Below are 20,870 nucleotides of genomic sequence, written 5' to 3' on the forward strand. Positions count from 1 at the left end.
CCTCCTATCTCAATGCCCCATGCCTATTATAGGCTGGGACCTGCTGGTAATTCCAGCTAGAAGCAGTGGTCACTAGGACTTAAACTCTAACTACAAAGTGTAGAAATGTAACACCCTTTTCCTAAGTACTTACAGGTTTTTTAGGTCACTCAGTAAACTGTTCAAACACTGTCCGAGAGGCACTTCCAGCATTACATCACCCAAGGACTGACTTTCACATGGACAGGTCCACACACCATAATCCTGACAACTCCCACTGCTGCTAAAATAGAAAAACGGCATGCCTTACTCCAATCACAAACCTGAAGCTGGTTGGTCTACGGATGGCAAATATATGAAAAAACTAAGGACTCTTTTAGTCAGGCTTTGGGAAAAGGGAAACTAGGATAAAAAGAAAGTCAACTTGATTGTCACTAGAGGTTAAAGATTTTTAAATCAAGAGTTCTGACTAGAAAGGAATTGTATGGTTTTGATAATAGAAGGTATAAGGTATGGAAATACTTTTGAAAGAAAAAGGAAAAGCAGGTTGTTATGAAGGCCAGTTATTTCTGGATAAGAAAGTGCATGAAAGTTGAAGGTTTATGTAAGTTGTAGAAGGTTTGTGCAGGTTGTAGGAGATTTGTACCGAGAAAAAAAGAATTTGTACAGTCAGAAAACTGGTTTTCAAAGAATGTTTAATCAGTCACCCTAGCTAACAATCCTCTACCCTCCCCACTTATTAGGACGACTCTTTCCTCCACCCTGACCATCTGGAGCTCAGAAACAGAGAAACAAAACCAATCCCTTGTCCTTCTATTCTCTATTCACCTCTCAGCCTGCCTCACCAAATCAGGAACTTTCTACTCGTGTGGGACCAACACCTATCTGCGTCTCCATACTAATTAGACAAAAACCTGTACCCTAATCTATCTCACCCTAAATATCAACCTAATCCCACCCCATGAGCCTCTTCCAGTTCCTAATATACTATCCATCAATGTAAGGACCAAACAAGCTATACAGGTAATTTCTCTTCTTATTGCTTTAGAAATCTCTACAAAAGTAGATCTAGGGATAAGGGGACTAGCCACACTGCCCTGTCTTATTCCTATTTACTCTCTCTCTCTCTCTCTCTCTCTCTGAAGCCCAGCGAATTTGTAAACATGGAATCAGTGGTTTCACACAAACTGGGCGTCTTGACTATTACCTTTCATTGCTCCACTCACTCTCCTATTTATTTTTCTAACTTTTAGACCCTGCCTCTTACGTTTGTTCACTAGTTTCTTACAGAACCGCATGCAGACCTTCGCCAATCAGACAACTGAAAAAATCTACCTAACCCTACACACCAACCCTGAAACCTACTCTTGTGAAACAGAAATATCTGAAACCCTATATCAGCAAACCTCCTAAATTCTATCTTTCTGTAAAGCCAGTAATCAGGGCCAGAGCCACTATCACAGCAGCCCGGCCCATGCAGGTTCGCATTGGATTAGGACAGTCGGTAAAGAAACAAAGGAGCCAAAAACTGATGGGCCATAGCCTTTAATCCTACCTTGCACCCGGCGGGCAAGTAAGAATACACACTGGGCTCCAAAACCCAGTCACACTCAGTGCTCACAAAGCCACTGACTTATCCGAGTTTCCTAGAATCAAAGGTTTCTAGCTCACCAGACTTATTCTCCTCAGTTCCCCATCTCCTTCCTTATCCCAGATACAAACTCTACACAAACTGGCATCTCACTCAGCACTCCGCCATCTTGGCTGCTTCTCCTGGCCTCCTCCACGTGGCCTCCTTTAGCTGCTGGCTCTCCTCTCTCCGCTCTCTCATGCTAACCTCAGGAACCAAGGGCACAAACTCTCGTTCCGTCCCCATTTTATAGTGTAGAAATCCAAACCCTTAATCCAATATACATAACAGGGAAGTCTCTAATACAAAGTCACTTCTCTGAGGCATGATTGGATTGTACCACCCTACACCAAAAAGGGTAGGAAAGGCTTAATCCCAAAACCAAGCCCCAGGCTACAAGGATTCTGCCTGCCTTTAGCCCACCGCAACACACATTAATACCACCTGGGCAACGGCCTCTTTAACAAAGTGAGCATAATACATTTTATCTGCCCAACACTTTCAACCTCTACAGGTCCCCTAACCCTAAAGCTCTCCCGTATCCCTGAAGAACTAGGAGAATGAATAGCATTCACCTCTTAACGCTTTTCAGTCTTTTTACCCTTCACATAGTAAGGGGACAAGATCACTGGGTCTTCTTGGCTGAAGAAGAGCCTACAAATGGACATGAAACATTTCTTTTAACTCAAACTAACTGCTCTCTCCAGGTCTGCCAGGAAAAAATATCTCTAACTTTACCATGGAAGAACTTTCACACACACACCCCTATACAACCCTCCTTATCTCTGCATTGCTAATCTCCAAATACTTGCCTCTTTCTTTATTAAGTTCCTACAGGCTGGGATGAGAGAAATCTCTAGGATTACCTACAATCAAATGCTCCTACACTCCTATTCCCCAGTACCCCAAGGAGAACTTCATGAGGGAAATATCAAATAGGTAGGGATGACAGCAGGAAGAAGCCGCCCCTCAGCCCGAGAAGTTCCCTCCTGAATGTTCTCCAAACCCTCTTCCTCTTTACCACACATATTCAATCCTTCTAAAAATCTTACACCAACAGGTTTCCTGTATTTTAAAATCTCCACATGTCCTCCCACTTGAAGGGAACCAGTCCAGCACATCTCATGAGGCTCATCCAGGAGACCATGTATCACCATGTCACTCACAGCAAGCAACTAACAATTATTACCTTGCAAAATTTTTTTACTTCCTCACTCAGGTTTTCAGAGACATCACCTGGTTCAGCATGGAAATTGATGACCTCCTTAACTGGATGAGGGACTTGGCTTGGCAAGATTCCCTTCTTGAGTTCTCTCCAGAAGAAGAAATAATTTTCCAATTGTTTCTCCTCTTTCTCCTCATCACCCCTCACCATATATTATAAAATTAATAACTACCTTTCTTTTATATGTAACCACAGAGTCGAGAAATGATAGATACATGAATTCCAAACTGCCCTCTTGCTGTTCTGCTTATCTGTCAGACCTCACCCTTACTGGACTATTGACCCTGAGACAGAGGAATTCCAAAAAGTTGACAACCCGCCCCAAGGAGGGGCTCCGGACACACCAGGACTTTTGATTCAACACCCACATGCTCGAAGCCCTCCAAGGAGGAGCATTCCGGACATACCAGGACTTTTGCCTCAGTATCCCCTCAGGCTCTCCCAAACACTACATAACTCGCCCCTAGTCTGTAACCGGTGCTCTTCTCCCCCAGGAGGAGTGCCCGGCAGGGTTCCTTTCTTCCTTTCAATAAAGCCTGTTACTCTGGTCTTTCGGACTCCCATGGATTCCAACATTTTCCAAATGGTTATTATTGGTTTGTAGAAAAGGTAACGATTTTTGTATGTTAACCTTGAAATATATTGTAGTGTGTGTTGCATGTAGTAAGCAATCAATAACTGTTTTAATAGTATTCCTATGTAGACAATGACATCATCTACAAATAATGACAGTATTATCATTTCCTTCCAATGCTTAAATTTATTTCTTTTTCTTCCTACATTACACAGTCTTGGATCTCCAGTGCTGAATAACAGCATTAACAGTAGGTAACCTTATCTTATTTCTGCTTTAAATGGAAATGCTTCTAATGCCTCAGCATTGCTAGGTACTTGGTTTTCTTTAACAAGCAAATTTGCTTGTTCTCCTGGTTTGCTAAGAGTTTTTATCATGATAAACATTTAATTATGTGATTTTTTTCTGAATCTGTTGAGATGATCATATGGTTGTTCCTCCTTTAATCTGATAATATAGTATATTAAACTAATGAATTTTTGGATGTTTAATCATCATTGTATTGAGACAAATTGTAGTCAAGATGATTATTTATATGTGACTGAATTTAGTTGGCTTGTCCATTCATACCCTTTTCTTATATTATCCATGTATAGTTTTAGAAATATAATATTATCTTAATAAAAATAGGTCAAGTAGCTCTTTTTCCATTCTCTGAAATAGGTTGTACATGATAGGAGTTACCTGTCTTGAAAGAATGTACTTATAGCTGAAACTGGTATCTTAAAGCAACATAGTTAGAAGGGTGGTTAGTAGCTTATTCAGATTTGATCATTCTTCTCAATACAATTTTGGTGATTTACATATGTTGGGCAGATAAAATATATTATGCTCACTTTGTTAAAGATGGCACTGCCCATGTGGAAGCCCATCGCCCAGGTGATAGTATTGGTTGCCCTTCTTGCTTGGGATGGGCATGATTATATCATATTAATGTGTGTTGGGGGTGGGCAGGTAGGATCCTTGTAGCCTGGGGCTTGGTTTTGGAACTAAGCCTTTCCCAACCTTTTTGATGTGGGGTGGTGCACTCTCATGAGGAATCCCATTATGCCTCAGATAAGTGACTTTGTATCAGAGACTTCTTTGTTTGTATATTGGATTAAAGGTCTTGGTTTCTACACTATAAAGTGGGGCAGACCGGGAGCTTGCTCTCTCTTGGTTCCTGAGATTAGCATTAGAGAGGAGAGCAGAGAAAGGCCACATGGAGGAGAGGAGAAGTAGCCAAGATGGCAGAGTGCTGAAGGAGGAGCCCATGCTGTAGGAGAGCAGAGAGAAGGAGATGGGAAACAGAGGTGAATAAGGCTGGTGAGGTAGATACCTTTGATTCTAGGAAAGTCAGAGAAGTCAGTAGCTTTGTGAGCACTGAATGAGTGTGTTTTGGAGCCCAATGTGTGTTTTCACTTGCCCACTGGGTGCAAGTTAGGATTAAAGGTGATGGCTCACCAGTTTTTGACTCCGTTGTTTCATTATCGACTGTCCGAATCAAATGCAAACCTGCATAGGCCAGGTGGCTGTGATGGTGGCCACGGCTACTGGCTTTACAACATAATTCTATAAAAGTATCTGTTTGTTTCTACACTTATAAAACTTCTCATGCATTTTCTGGTTCTTTAAAATTTAACTAAATCTATAGTTATCCCTTTTTATTATACATTTTCTCATCTTTTCTTCAGTCTTGCTAGAGGTATATCTGTTTAATAAGGAATCAGCTTTTGACTTTGTTAACTCTATTACTTGTTTTCTTCTATATTAATTTTGGCTATTTCATTTTATTTGGATTAACTGTTTTTGGGGGGTGATTTTTTTTTTTGTATTTTCAATGAATTGTTTCACTTATTTTTGGTCTTTAAAAAATGCATTTAAAGTAGTAAATGTCTTCCCAACTTAACCCACAGATTTTTAATATGTGGTCTGTTGTTAGAGAGTTCATTTGTCTAAATTTCTTCTTTAACCTGTGAGTCATTTGAGTCCATTTTTAAATTTCCAAACACATGAAAACCTGTTTGCCAAGAACATAGCTTTGATTCAAAGAAATTTGTTGAGGTTTCTTTTTTGGTATTGAACATCAATATTTTTTGCAAATATCTCCCATATGCATTTTAATATATAAAAATTAATTTTTTCTGCCTGACCAGGCAGTAGCGCAGTGGATAGAGCATCAGACTGGGATGCCAAGGACCCAGGTTCAAGACCCCGAGGTGGCCAGTTTGAGTGTGGGCTCATCTGGTTTGAGCAAAAGCTCACCAGCTGGACCCAAGGTCACTGGCTCTAGCAAGGGGTTACTCGGTCTGCTGAAGGCCCGTGGTCAAGGCACATATGAGAAAGCAATCAATGAACAACTAAGGTGTTGCAATGCACAGCGGAAAACTAATGATTGATGCTTCTCATCTCTCCATTCCTGTCTGTCTGTCCCTTTCTATCCCTCCGTCTCTGTAAAAAAAAATAATTTTTTTCTATATTTTGTGCACAAATGCATACATTACCACACTTGCTATTATTGTTAATCTACATTATTAATAATTTTCTGATTGAGTTACTAATTTGTGATGGTGGTATATTTCCTAGTGAGATTGTTAGGTTTGTCAGTATCTCAATATATCTATTTTTGCTCCTTATGGGCTCAGTCTCCGTTGTTAAGTACATACAAGTATTTCCCATCTCTTTGTTTTCATTCTTTCTGTATAATTTTGTCTTATGTATGTCTCTTGCAAGTAACGTGATATTTCAGAAGGTGATTTTATGACTGATAAATTTATCAAATTATATTATCCTATGTCCTATTTACTAATTTTTTTTTTCTCTTTTTTACCCCTTTTGTCCTCCCTTCTATTGGATTGATATCATTTAGTTTCTCTTTCCTCCCAACTGCTAGTTTGGTGTCCGCAGCATCTACCACAGTGGTTCTCAAACTTTTTGAAGTTGGGGCGCATTTAAAATCCTACAAATAGCCCTGGCCGGTTGGCTCAGCGGTAGAGTGTCGGCCTAGCGTGCGGAGGACCCGGGTTCGATTCCCGGCCAGGGCATACAGGAGAAGCGCCCATTTGCTTCTCCACCCCTCCGCCGCGCTTTCCTCTCTGTCTCTCTCTTCCCCTCCCGCAGCCAAGGCTCCATTGGAGCAGGGATGGCCCGGGCGCTGGGGATGGCTCTGTGGCCTCTGCCTCAGGCGCTAGAGTGGCTCTGGTCGCAACATGGCGACGCCCAGGATGGGCAGAGCATTGCCCCCTGGTGGGCAGAGCATCGCCCCTGGTGGGCGTGCCAGGTGGATCCCGGTCGGGCGCATGCGGGAGTCTGTCTGACTGTCTCTCCCTGTTTCCAGCTTCAGAAAAATGAAAAAAAAAAAAAAAAAAAAGAAGCAAAAAAAAAAAAATCCTACAAATAATTGTAGGTGCACTATATACAAATTTCTGAGAAATATGTTATAATAATTAAGTCAAATATTAAAGAAAAAAAATAAAGTCCAAGCATGCTTTTATGGTCATTAAACAAAATAAATACAACAAAATTAAATTTATTCTGACATTAAAAAACATTTGTTATATTTTTTGAGTTATGCTTTTTAGAATTCGTAAAAAAGAGGGGTTAAAAATTAAAAAAACAACAAAAAAGTTATCTTTTTATATATATAGATACATTCTTAGTATGATTTAGTAAATTCAGCAGGTCCCAGTTCAAATGTGTTTTTTCATTCTTGTGTTTATGAGAAACATGAGCCTGATGTGTCCTAGTGATTTCTTCAATGTTTGGGCATATATTTGAAATGCAAACTCTCATTTACTCATCAATACATTGAAGAATTCCTCTCTTTTTACTCTTAATTGTGTTGACTGCAGAAAACCCCCACCATACATATCATCTTAACTTTACACCAAACAAAAGATGGAATAAACTTGCCTCCCGTCTTTCCAGGGAGCATTGGGGGGGGGGGGGGGATAGAATAAACAATCCAGCACCACAGCTTAACAGCCTTTTGCAACCTAATCAGGCAAGTGAGGTGGGGGATGGGGCAGACTGTCATTGTAAGATGCTGCTATCATTTTGGATCCTAGATCTTCAGAGTGAATATAGTATCACATAAACTGTAAATGCTAAGATTTCTAAGTATTAGAATTTTAATAATTTTTATATTTTAATAATTTTTGAAAAATATAGTTAAAATTCTTCATAATTTCAATATTCACGGAGATGATTCTCCCATTAAGTTTGCCTCTCAGTCCTTTGAATTCCTTTTCTACAAGAAAGACCTTGCCTGACCAGGTGGTGGCACAGTTGATAGAGCATCGGACTGGGATGCGGAGGACACAGGTTCGAGACCCTGAGGTTGCCAGCTTAAGCGCAGGCTCATCTGGCTTGAGCAAAGCTCACTGGCTTGGACCCGAGGTTCCTAGCTCAAGCAAAGGGTTACTAGCCCCACGGTCAAGGCACATATGAGAAAGCAATCAATAAACAACTAAGGTATCGCAACATAAAACTAATGATTGATGCTTCCCATCTCTCTCCGTTCCTGTCTGTCTTCTGAGTTGAAGGTATTAAGATACAAAGGAACACTGGGGGATATTTAATTTATTTCACATAAAAATGGAATGTTTTGAGTGTGCAATTAAAAAGATAACAAGAGCTGATTTCATGTCTATTATGGGCAAAGCTTAGGAGAAAGATTGTTGGTACAATGTCAAATATCACCCTATAAATTACTATTTTTTTAAAGATTTCATTTATTCATTTTAGAAAGGAGGGAGAGAGAGAAAGAGAAGGGGGAAGGAGCAGGAAGCATCAACTCCCTTATATGCCTTGACCAGGCAAGCCCAGGGTCCTCGGTGTTCCAGGTTGACGCTTTACCCACTGAACCATTACATGTCAGGCTCATCCTATAAATTACTTTTTTTTTCAGTCTTCAAATATTTTTTATTGGAAGGCCATGCATTGCCTTCATTCATTGTATTTGAAATCACTGTACATTTACTTTTGTGAAAACACTGCCTGCATTTTCTAGTAAAAAAAAAAAAAAAAAAAAAAACCTAAAAATTTTTTCAGGAATGTAGAGAAATATCCAACTTAAATAGCGAAAAAGTGCACCATAATTCCTGCTGCACTGCAGTCGTTTCTGCATTTCCCATGTTTCTTAAATAACAATCTTGTCTGATAACACAAAATATAAAGAGCAATTATGAAAAACACATTTACATATACTTCTAAAGTCTTATTGAGAATATCCTGTTGGCACTGGATACCCAATCATAGGTGCAGCTGCAGTAGCAGGATATGCATATGCCTGTTGGTTCATGCTATTGTGCATATTTGGAACATTACTTCCATATTGCTGAGTGCCATCATAACCATTCTGGTAAGTCCCTGTTGGATTACCGGTCCTAAAACTGGTCTGTATACCAGCAGACACAAAATTACTTCCAAAGCTCCCATTGGTGTAATTTGTAGCACTGTAAACACCATTCTGGGTTTTTGCCCCAAATCTCTCTTAAGCAGACTAGAGAAACCTCTGTCATAATTTTCCCTGTCTCTAAAGGTATTAAATCCACCCCTTTTGCCTGCAGAGTATCTGTCCCGACAGTCATCCTTCATGCCTTCTCTACCCCTGGAACGACCTGAACCTCTGTCTTCAACCAACTGAAGCAATTTGGGATTAACTGCTTGATTAGCTTCCCGAAGCACAGAGATAAGGTCGCTCATTTTGCTTTATGTTATTAGGTGTAAAGAAAGTGTATGCTGTGCCTGTTTTGGTACTGCGAGCAGTTTTTCCAATTCGATAAATATAATCCTCTGAGGAGTTAGGGTAGTCATAATTGATGACAAATTTCACATCTTCCACACCTAGCCCTCTGGAGGCCACATCTGTAGCAGTCAGAATAGGAGCTTTCCCATGTTTGAATTCATTTAGAACCCAGTCACGTTCCTGTTGACTCTTGTCACCATGGATACCCATGGCAGGCCACCCATCTCTCCTCATTTTCCTAGTAAGTTCATCACATCTTCTTTTGGTTTCAACAAAGACAATGGTTTTATTCTCCTTTTCACTCATGATCTCTTCCATCAGATGAATAAGTTTTTCATCCTTTTCTACATCATGACACACATCCACAATCTGAAGAATGTTATGGTTTGCACTCAGTTCCAGTGCACCAATGTTTATATGAATATAGTCTTTCAGGAAATCTTCAGCAAGCTGTCTTACTGCTTTTGGCCAAGCTGCACTCCACATTAGGGTTTGCCTATCAGGTCTTATCTGATCCACAGTCTTCCTTATTTGGGTTTCGAAGCCCATATCAAGCATTCTATCTGCTTCATCAAGGACTAGGTAGGTGGTTCTTCTCAGATTTGTCTTCTCACGCTCTAAAAAGTCAATCAGTCTTCCAGGTGTTGCAATACAGATTTCCACATCTCTCTCCAAATCACGAATCTGTAATCCCTTAGGAGCACCACCATCGATACAGGTAGACTTCAATCAACATGCCCTACAGTACTCAGCAGCTACTTGCTGCACTTGTTGGGCCAGTTCCTGAGTTGGTGCTAGCACCAAGTAAATAGGCCCATCACCTCTCTCTAGGAATGGCTAATGATTGATATGAACAAATGGCAGGGAGAAAATAAGACAATGTTTTCCCAGATCCAGTCTGTGCTACTCCAACCATATCCAATCCACTTAGAGCAACTGGCCATCCCTGAGCTTGAATAGCAGTGGGTTCAGTAAAGTTCTGTCTTGCAATCACGTCCATGACATCTGCAGCAAAATTTGCTTCATAGAAATTCAGAACTGGCTTTGGGCAGTTGTGACCTCTAACTGTAACTTCCTTGCTTCTTCTGTATGTCTCCACCTCTTGCGCTGTGCACCTAGCCAAATCAGGGTGTTCTTGATAAAAATTCTCAAATTTGGGCAACTCATCAAGATTCCACTTCTTTTTAACTAGTTTCTCCCCAGGGTTTCCAAACTTCTTCCCTGATAGAGGACCTGCCCTACTTCCTCCAAATCGAGGTGCACCAAACACTGGATCCCGGCCATGGTCCCTGTCACTCGAATAGCCCGACATGGCGTCAATGGTTGTGGTTGGCGGGATCAGAGTGAAAAAGAATCAGGCGCCACCAGTGGCTGGAAGGGGCTTCAGCGACAGTGAAGCCTGGCGGGGGCGGCAGCAGCGGGGGAGGGGGGGGACGCTGACAGCAGCCGGGACAACTCACCTAAAGATCGGTGGAAATGAATGAGGTCCTATAAATTACTTTTTAATTGCAAAGACAGAATAATTTATGAATTTAACCCCAAAAGCAAGGGAAGTAAAGGCAAAAATAAATGAAAGGACTATGTCGAACTAAAAAGCTTCTGCACAGCAAAAGAAACTGACAACACAAATATGCAGTCAAGTAAATGGGAGATGATATTTGCAAACAACAGTTCCTATAAGAGTTTAATATCCAAAATATATAAAGAATTCACAAAGCTTAGCAACAAACATGCAAACAATCCAATTAAAAAATGGGGAAAGGGCCTGACCAGGCAATGGCACAGTGGATAGAGTGTGGGACTGGAATGAGGAGGCTCATCTGGCTTGAGCAAAAAGCTCACCAGCTTAGACCCAAGGTAGCTGGCTTGAGCAAGGGGTTATTCAGTCTGCTGAAGGCCCACGGTCAGGGCACATATGAGAAAGCAATCAATAAACAACTAAGGTGTTGCAACGAAAAACTGATGATTGGTGCTTCCTCATCTCTCTCCGTTCCTGTCTGTCTGTCCCTATCTCTCTCTCTTTCTCTCTCTCTGTCCTTGGGGGGAAAAATGGGGAAAGGACTTGAACAGATATTTCTCCCAAGAGGACATCCAAATGGCCAACAGATATACAAAAGATGCTCATTTAACTAGCTATTCAAGAAATGCAAATCAAAACTACAATGAGATACCACCTCACAACTGTTAGATTGGCTATTATCGACAACAGGTAATGACAAGTGTTGGAAAGGCTGTGGAGAAAAAGGAACCCTCATTCACTGCTGGTGGAAATAAAAATTAGTACAACCATTATAGAATAAAGTATGGTGGTTCCTCAAAAAATTAAGAATAGAACTACCCTATGACCCAGAAATCCCCCTACTGAGTACCCCTAAAACTCAAAAACATTGGTACATAAAGACACAGGCACCCCCCCATGTTCATCAGCATTATTCACAGTGGCCAAGACATGAAAATAACCAAAATGTACCTAGAGAGAATTGTATAAAAAAGATGTGGTAGCCTGACCTGTGGTGGTGCAGTGGATAAAGCGTCGACCTGGAAATGCTGAGGTCGCTGGTTCGAAACCCTGGGCTTGCCTGGTCAAGGCACATATGGGAGTTGATGCTTCCAGCTCCTCCCCCCCTTCTCTCTCTTTGTCTCTCCCTCTCCTCTCTAAAATGAATTAAAAAAAAGTGGTATATATATATATATACACACACACACACACAACGGAATATTACTCAGCCATAAGAAATGATGACATATTGCCATTTATGACAACATGATGGACCTTGAGAACGTTATACTGAGTGAAATAGTAAATAAGAAAAAGCTAAGAATTGTATGACTTCACATATAGGTGGAATATAAAACTGAGACTCATGCACATAGATAAAAGTAAAGTTGTTATGAGAGGGAGGGAGATGTGAGAGAGGGGGTGAAGGAAGGGTATAAAGAGGGACAAATATAAGGTGACAGAAAATGATTTGCCTTTGGGTGATGGGTATACAACATAATCAACAGTTCAAATGCTATAGAAATATTTACCTGAAACTTATGTACTCTTATTGATAAATATAACCCTGTTAAACTTAATTTTCTAAATTAAAATTAAAAAAAAGAGAAAAAGTTGCAAAGGCAAAAATATATCTTTAACCTTAGAAAAAACTGCCTGTCAGCACTTTAATCAAATGATCAAGTTTATGATCACTAGTAATGAGACACATCTAACATTAAATACATTCCAATGTGATGCAATATAAATTGCACAATATGAATCAATCAAAATAGCCTTGCCAAACATGTTTAATTTCAACTACTCAAGCATCTAGTAACTTGCAGTTTATAAGAAATACTAGGTCTAGAAGCAAAAATAAATACAATAAGAAAATTCCCAGAGAACAAAGTGTAAGGTGTTTGTAGGGAAGTATAATAATGGGATATAGAAATTAAACAACTAAACTGGGGCTGGCCTTTAATATGCAAAAAAAGATTGCTGAATTAGTAACAAGATTTAGGTATGAGTGGTGAGGGCCTAAATTTAGGATGGTACCAAGAAAAATGGGGATTATGGAAAGTATTTACAGTCCTGGCTTTTATTAGCTTTGACAAAGAGCTATCCCAACCTAGTCAGCTTTACAACTCCCTGAACTTTGTAACATCACAGGTCCTGGTACTCGAGGTCTAATTCGAAGAGGGCGGTGACTTGAAGTAGAATTCTTCAAGCAATCACTTTCAACACTACTCACTTGCTGAGCCAGCTTTATTTAGATAGGCTCCTGTTGCACCCTTATTTAGTCCCAAGGACATTCGCCACATTGGTTCACGCGGGCTGTAATAAATAGCCTTGGTAATTACTGTTCGGAAAGGTCGAATTTACCTACGTGATTAAATTCCCTTGCTTGTTTACATTTTCTGAAGCACAGCTCATCCTTCCGCTTTAGGTCCAGAGTTTGAGAGTCAAGTGTTAAGCAGAAATCATTTACGTGGGACAAGTTTGTCCAAGAGTAAACCAAGGTTGTAACCCGGGGAGACCTCTCGTCTCGGCTCCAAGCCCGGACCTCTCACCTAGATTCCCGGCCTGCCCCGCGCCCCTCGCCAGCCCAGTTCTCCCCCGGCCGAGCCGCTCCCCTCCCCGGCCCTGCGTCTCGCGGCCGAGCCGTTCCCCATGCCGGCCCTCGGTCTCGCGGCCGAGCCGCTCCCCATCCCGGCCCTGCGTCTCGCGGCTGAGCCGCTCCCCATCCCGGCCCTGCGTCTCGCGGCTCAGCAGCCTGCCCTGCTCCCTCCCGGCACAGCTGGCAGCCTCCGCTTCCCCCGGGACGGCGCGGTCTGAACTAAGGACCAGATGGAAGCGCAGCCTTTTCGCGGAACACCCCCGGAACACATCAGGCCCCAAGAGCGCGTTAAACCCCGGCCCAAGGTCGCGAGGCCAGCGCAGGGGGAGGTCCCCCGCGAGCACGCCCTCAGCCGAGCCGGCCAGGCAGCCCCTCCTAGTTCTCTCACACCCCGCCCAGTGGGCGGGGCCACCCGCGTCCCCGGTCTCTGGAGCCCCCAGTCTGCGCCCTGGTTCTACCCGGTGAGCGAAGGACGGAGCAGCCGGACAGCGAGTCAACATGGCAGCGTTGTTCCGGCGGAGCTGCGGGGTGAGAGGGGGAGCGGGACAGGGTGCGCCTGGCGAGGTCGGGTGTCTGGGGCGCGGGCCCGGGCCGGACGTTGGTGTGGCCGGCAGACAGGGACCGGGGGTGGGAAGCGGCAATGCGGAAGGAGCCCACTTCGGGGCGCCTTGGCCCTCCGTCCCCGGCCCGTCCCCGCGGGTGGGGATGCCGGACCCTGGCCTTGCGTTCGCACCCTCGCCCTCCTCTCCCTCCTCGCTCGGTGGGACAGAATGGACCCCAGGTGTTGACTTTCCGTATCTGGTCAACTGCGCCCTGTACAGTGGCGCCCACTTTTTAGCATACCCCTTTTATTTCTTCGGTCTGGAACCCACCAAGTATGTCCCCCAGGCCCACACCTTCCCACAAAGTGAACCTGTCATTGAATTGGGCGTGCCTGTGTTTTTGCTCTCCTGGCATAGTTTGCCTTTGATAAAACACTGTCTGGCAGTTCTCTGTCCCCAGCCCAAAAAGGAAATCTTAAAGAATATGTGTTTTTGCCATTGATTATTCTAGAAAGTGCAGAATTCAGATCATAGTTTTTTATCTTGGGAGCCTGCAAAGTCATGAGGAAAAGGAAAAAGGAGAAGCAGCTTCTTGGGATACTTAATATGTTTAATACGCTTTTGGTTTTGCAATATGGAGGAGGCTGTTGCCAAGTTACTTACGTTAAAAAAAAAAGGTAAAAAGAAAATCTGCAGAATTCTCCTTGAAGTTTGTATATTCTTGTGTTGTGTTGCAGAAGTTCTAAATTCTTAGTCACTAGATGCACTTTGCTATCTTAAATATTATTGATATATTCACACAAGACTGCCAATAAAATGCCATGCATAAGTGAGTTAAGAAAGTTTTGTTCGCCTGACCAGGCGGTGGCGCAGTGGATACAGCGTCGGACTGGGATGTGGTGGACCAACATTCCAGACCTTGAGGTCGCCAGCTTGAGCGCAGGCTTATCTGGTTTGAGCAAAAGCTCACCAGCTTGGACCCAAGGTTGCTGACTCCAGCAAGGGGTTACCGGGTCTGCTGTAGCCCCACAGTCAAGACACATATGATAAAGCAAATCAATGAACAACTAAGCTGTCCTAACGAAAAACTAATGATTGATGTTTATGTTCTTGACCAAAAATAAGTAACTGTTAGAATTTAGAAAAATTCTAGTGGATTGTTGCCCCATATTTGTCATTGCTATATAAGTTAATGGGCTCTAAAGGCAGAAATAGTTATTTTTGTTAGTTTGTTTTACTATGTACAACCAACCCCCTTCAGTGATCACAGTCAGAGGCTGGGCAGTGGTTCAGGTTTGCAGTTTGCTGTGGCATAGCTACAATATGAGAGGCCCACAGAGATGGGCCCACCATAAATCGATTACCATGTCCCAGGGAGCACTTTCATCATGCTTCAGCTAGGAATTGATTTTTTAAATGATTTTTCACTTTGACACTGGAAAAAAAAGATTTCTTAGTCTCTCCAAGAAGACTAAAAAAACCGATCCAGAAAACTTCTGCCCCCATCTCTCTTCTTTAACATTCCTATAAAGCTAAGACTCTTACCATCCCAAGAAATATACATAAGTGTTTAATTATAGTTGTGCTAATACTGCAGACTTGATGCTTGATTAAAGTTGCTGTCTTTTTGGAAGTATGGAATTCTATTTCTCTGGGCAGAAAACCCAAGGTAATAAAACCAGCATGGCACTGTGCTTCCAAGACATTATTCTGTTTTATTCACCTCAGCAAATGATCATTTCTTTTCAAACCTCATTTTCCAGGTTTGGAAAGAAGCTACAAGAGATTCGTAACTGATCCAAGGTCTGAAAAATATTGTGGAATCTCAATTCAAACTCAATTTGAGTTTAGCAATTCTAAGGTTAAATAATATACTATATATATACAATGTCTACTAAGCCACCTCTCTCTTTAAATGGCTAGCATTGTTATATGATTAACAGGTCAGTGAACATTTTTCCCTGGCTACAGCTATCTTTTTACTTTGTTTTATATATATATTTTCCCAAAAAAATCACATTAACTTTTTATAAGTTATTTTAAATCTAATATACCCTTTTTAAGATCTCTCAGAGGATCATTTTACATTTTCTTGTGAGGTCTAATTTTAGTGTAGTGGTGTCTGAACACACATTTAGAATCAAGTGTTTTTTTTCATTATATGTTATTTATTTATTTATTTAGAGAGAGAGAGGAAGGGAGAGAGAAACATAAATGTGTTCTGCTTTATATATGCATACATTGAGTCTTGTATGGACCCTGACGGGGGATGGAGCCACATAACCAATTAGGAGACTTGAAACTGAAAGAGTGGTATAGTGAGGTAGTTGACACATGGGCTCTTAGTAGTAAATGTTAAAGTTAGAATCTCGGTTCCACCACTTAATAGCATAGTAACTCTGGTCAATTTTGCTTGACTTTCTGAACTCAAGTTAATTTATGTGAAACACAGGAATAAATATAGTGCCTTAATCCTAGGCTTGACCTAGAGAATCAGTGAATTAATATGTGAAATGTGACTGTAAACAAGAATAGGTTTGGTTTGTGACAACTGAATAATGAGGACCAGAGAAACCATGTTTTACTTCCAAAATAAAATTAATGAAAATTGCAGACCCTGACCAAGTGGTGAAGCAGTGGATAGAGCATCTGCCTGGGATTCTGAGGACCCCGGTTTGAAACCCTGAGGTTATCGGCTTGAGCACAGGCTCACCAGCTTGAGTGCAGGGTCGCTGGCTTGAGCATGGGATCATAGACATGACTCTATGGTCACTGGCTTGAAGCCCAAGGTCTCTGGCTTAAGTATGGGATTACTGGTTTATCTGGAAGCCCCTTCCTGTCCCCCCTCCCTTAAGGCACATATGAGAAAGCAATCACTGAACAACTAAGGTGCCACAATGAAGAATTGATGCTTCTCATCTCTCTCCCTTCCTGTCTGCCTGTCCCTATCCATCTGTCTGTCTCTCTCACTAAAAAGAAAAAAAATTGCAAAGAAGTGTGAATTTTAATGCTCTGTGTAACTACTTTTTCAAAATGAATATTGTTATTTTGAAAAGTTTGCGTAAGATGACTGTGTGTATTGTCACTTTAAATGTAGGTGATTCTCTTTATAAGTTAAAAATTGTGATCTAGCACTTTAACAGTTCCTCCCCAAGACAGTGGGTCTGGGATTTGGTAGCTGGTGCTGCAAGAAAACCCTTGATTACATCCTTGCCCTGGGACTGTGCCAGTGGCAGCTGTCACTCAACGGCACAAAAAATAAATTAAAAAAAAGTTGTCATCTACAAAATGGACACTTTTAAAAATAATTTTTGAAAAACAGCCTGACCAGGCGGTGGCTGCCATGGACCAGCACAGCTCCTAATAACGGTGTGAAATTAAGGAAACACACTTATTAAGAAAAAATGGGCCCTGGCCAGTTGGCTCAGTGGTAGAGCGTCGGCCTGGCGTGCAGGAGTCCCAGGTTTGATTTCCGGCCAGAGCACACAGGAGAAGCGCCCATCTGCTTCTCCACCCCTCCCCACCTCTCCCCCTCTCTTCCTCTCTGTATCTCTCTTCCCCTCCCGCAGCCAAGGCTCCACTGGAGCAAAGTTGGCCCTCGAGCTGAGGATGGCTCTATGGCCTCTGCCCCAGGCGCTAGAATGGCTCTGGTTGCAACAGAGCAACGCCCCAGATGGGCAGAGCATTGCCCCCTGGTGGGCATGCTGGGTGGATTCCGGTCGGGCACATGCGGGAGTCTGTCTGACTGCCTCCCTGTTTCCAACTTCAGAAAAATACAAGAAAAAGAAAAAAGAAAAAATGGGACCGGGAGGACTCTTCAAATGCTGATGGCAATATCCCAGTGCCCAGTAGCCCCAGTTTGCTTTATTATATAGCTATATGCAAATCAAGGAAGTCCTTGATACAAAGTTACACATCCAAAGCTTAAAACAGGAACTCTCCCAAAGCATAAACAGGATACATTAGTGAAATCTACCAACATCTGAAAACAAACAAAGAGAGGAAGGGCATGTAAATTGCTCCCTACAAGCAAGTAAAGTGGGTGCAAATACTCAGCTTCATAACCAATATGGAGGTGAAGGGGGGGAGAACTTAGCCTTTTGCTAAGCCTCCAGTCTACAAAGGCTTTTTGCCATTTACGGTCCACAACAGGTGGTGCATTGGATAGAGCGTGGGCCTGGGATTCAGAGGACCCAGGTTCAAAACGGAGAGGTTACCCCCTTGAGTGCAGGCTCATCCGACTTGAGCATGGGCTCACCGGCTTGAGTGCAGGGTCACTGGCTTGAGCATAGGATCATAGACATGACTCCATGATCTCTGGCTGAGCCCAAAGGTCGCCAGCTTGAAGCCCAAGGTCCCTGGCTTGAGCAAGGGATCACTCGCTCTGCTGTAGCCCCCTGGTCAAGGCACATATGAGAAAGCAATCAATGAACAATTAAGGAGCTGCAGTGAAGAATTGATGCTTCTCATCCCTCTCCCTTTTTGTCTTTCTGTCCCTATCTGTCCCTCTCACTGTCTGTCACACACACACACACACACACACAAAAAGCAAATTTAGTTCTTGATATCTTAGTATATTGTTCAATTTTCTATTCCTTTCAGTGCCTAACTTACTAGAATTGCCTAGGTATAGTTCCCTCAAAATTCTTTGAAATATAAAGTGTGTAATTTTGGCCATCCTCAAACATTTACTTAGCAGAAATGTGATTTTCAGTTTGGTAACTTCAACAAACACAAGTGATAACTTTTATTTACAAACTGTCATGAGCATAAAAATGGATTGCAAAAGAACAATAAGTATATATCTGATTATATTTTAAATGTAATTATTTTTTAATATTTGAAGAAATGTGAGTAGGGTGAGGCAAAAGTAGGTTTATAGTTTTTGTGAGTGTACAAAACAATTTATTCTTGCATTATTATTTATGGTCTTATTTTCCATATGAATAATTATAAACCTACTTTTGCCCTGCCCCCATGTATTTCAGATATTAAGGCAAGCAGTATATTTATATCGATAGTTTAGAACAGAATTGGCAAACTTAAAAAAGGTAAAGGGATAGATAGTAAGTTTTGGATTTGTGGACCAGGTGGTCCCTGTGGCAACTACACAACTTTGGTGTGGAAGGAGCAATTAACAATAATTTGACATGATTGTGTTCCAAAAAAGTGTAATTTACAAACTTGGTGGCTACCTGAGTATGCTGACCCGTGGCTTAGAACATTGTAAAAATGCTTATAGTCAACAGCAGAAAATAAAGAACATGGTTTTAGGCTATTATATATTGTGAAATAGAGTGAGGTATCTTAGAAAACAAGATCCTGCAATGGAGGATTCCCAAAGGCATATCAAGGAGGCTCACAGGGACAGGGTATCAAAAATAGTGGACTAGGCAGCTCTTGCGCACAGTACGACACTGTCGTATTGTTGCCAGCACCTCTCCCCCTGATTAGTTTTATTGTCATTGCTTTGAAAAAAGAATTTTCTTTTTGGTAGGTGTTCAAATATTTGGTAATTGGCTTATTTACTATAGAAATCAAATTATAGCTGAAGGCATTTAAATAATGACAACTCTGCTCCTGAATGTGGTCAAACAAGTTGCTGAATTCAAATTGCTTGTAATTGTCAATATTCTCTTGAGTAATGTTTACTTTATCATTTACTTTAATAAAATTATTCTTTACAGGTTCTGAGAAGTCTTTCTCGTTTTGACTTGAGATCACAACATACAAAAGCTGCCCTACAACATGAGCGAGGATTGGGATTTAATTTTGGTATGTGTTTTTGTTCTCTTTTGACTTTAAGCTTAAATTTATTCTATATTTGCAGCTATCGCTATATACTGTATTTAACTGGAATATGTTTATAAAAAACTTAGTAATGTCTGTCAATGAATAGAATCAATCACTGTCCACAGATTGTCCACAGTTAGTCAAAGCCATCATTCCTGATCTTATTTTCTTCTTTAGTATAATGACCCTACCCATAGATCTATGTTAGTAGCATATATGTATTCCTGCCCTTCTTTCTAAGTGTGTAGCACAAAATAAATAACAGATTTATTGGTACATATGAATAGTCTTCAAATTAGATATTTGAATGCAACAAATAGTTCTTAAGCACTTATTAGATAAACAATGCTAGGTGCCTTCTAATAAGTCAAAGCCTGTTTTGACTATCACATATCTGAACTGCAGTTTTGGTGCTAGTAGATGTGGTTCTCAGTTCTGGGATCAGGGATCCATGTGGTGTTGGAGCAAAAAGGAATACAATTTCCCTTTACCTCTTCTCTAAAATGAAGTTCTCAGGCAAAACATTTGATGTAATAATCCCTGTATTTGACATCTTTTGCCTCCTAAAATCCTTCTTATTTCAAAATTACTATCTCTCCTAAAGTTAAAAACCCATTTTCTCAGTTCACTTGGTCTTAGAAAATAGTTGCAAAGCAGCTAAGAGGGCGTGGCCAGTTTTCTCAACGGATAAGAGTGTCAGCCTGGTGTGCTGACATCCTGGGGTCAGTCTCCAAGCAGGTCACACAGAAGAAGCAACAATCTGCTTTTCTTTTCTTCCTTCTGCTCTCTGTCTCTTCCCCTCGCACAGCTAGCGGCTCAATTGGTTCGAGCTTGGCCCCAGGCACTGGGAATAGCTCGGTTGGTCCCAAGTACAGCCTCAGGCACTGAGGACAGCTGGTTGATTTGAGCATTGGCCCCAGACCCCAGATGGGGTTGCTGGGTGGATCCTGCTTGGGGCACATGCGATAGTCTATCTCCCCTTCTCTTACTTAAAAAAAAAAAAGCAGCTAAGATAATTAACTCACACCCAGATACCAGTAACAAGCTTAGTTCTATATAGTTTTTATTTTTTTTAAGATTGCCAGCTTCTTTCTAGTTTTCAAAAATACAATTAAATGCAAATTTTCCAGTAATGTGAGGATAGCAGTTTGGAGCACTGGGTCTTTTTAATTCCTTGTTCAGATAGTAAGTAGCATAGGTTTGATACGATTTCTGTCTAGTTTGTAACTTACGGATTGTAAGATTCCAGGAGGAGAAATCAATGGTGGTTTGCTGAGTAACAGAGGATGAGATAGATACAAA

General features: G+C 41.6%; 1 protein-coding gene, 1 non-coding gene and 1 pseudogene across 2 annotated transcripts in view; 2 read left to right on the forward strand and 1 right to left on the reverse strand.

Moving 5' to 3' along the window:
- Nucleotides 1-8,603: 8,603 nt before the first annotated feature.
- LOC136400256 (probable ATP-dependent RNA helicase DDX5 pseudogene) lies at nucleotides 8,604-10,463 on the reverse strand (annotated as a pseudogene).
- Nucleotides 10,464-13,612: 3,149 nt separating this feature from the next.
- ACADM (acyl-CoA dehydrogenase medium chain) overlaps nucleotides 13,613-20,870 on the forward strand; it is a 43,594-nt gene continuing 36,336 nt past the window's right edge. The window contains exons 1-2 of the mRNA XM_066376582.1: nucleotides 13,613-13,761; nucleotides 19,463-19,550. Of these exons, the coding sequence (XP_066232679.1) occupies nucleotides 13,732-13,761; nucleotides 19,463-19,550 (118 nt within the window). The 5' untranslated portion in view covers nucleotides 13,613-13,731. The remainder of the gene's footprint in view (nucleotides 13,762-19,462; nucleotides 19,551-20,870) is intronic.
- On the forward strand, nucleotides 16,904-17,032 carry LOC136401605 (small nucleolar RNA SNORA30/SNORA37 family). The gene has a single exon (XR_010750629.1). It is a non-coding gene; the product is annotated as a small nucleolar RNA SNORA30/SNORA37 family (small nucleolar RNA).

The sequence above is a fragment of the Saccopteryx leptura genome, chromosome 3, assembly GCF_036850995.1.
Source record: "Saccopteryx leptura isolate mSacLep1 chromosome 3, mSacLep1_pri_phased_curated, whole genome shotgun sequence".
Taxonomy (NCBI): domain Eukaryota; kingdom Metazoa; phylum Chordata; class Mammalia; order Chiroptera; family Emballonuridae; genus Saccopteryx; species Saccopteryx leptura.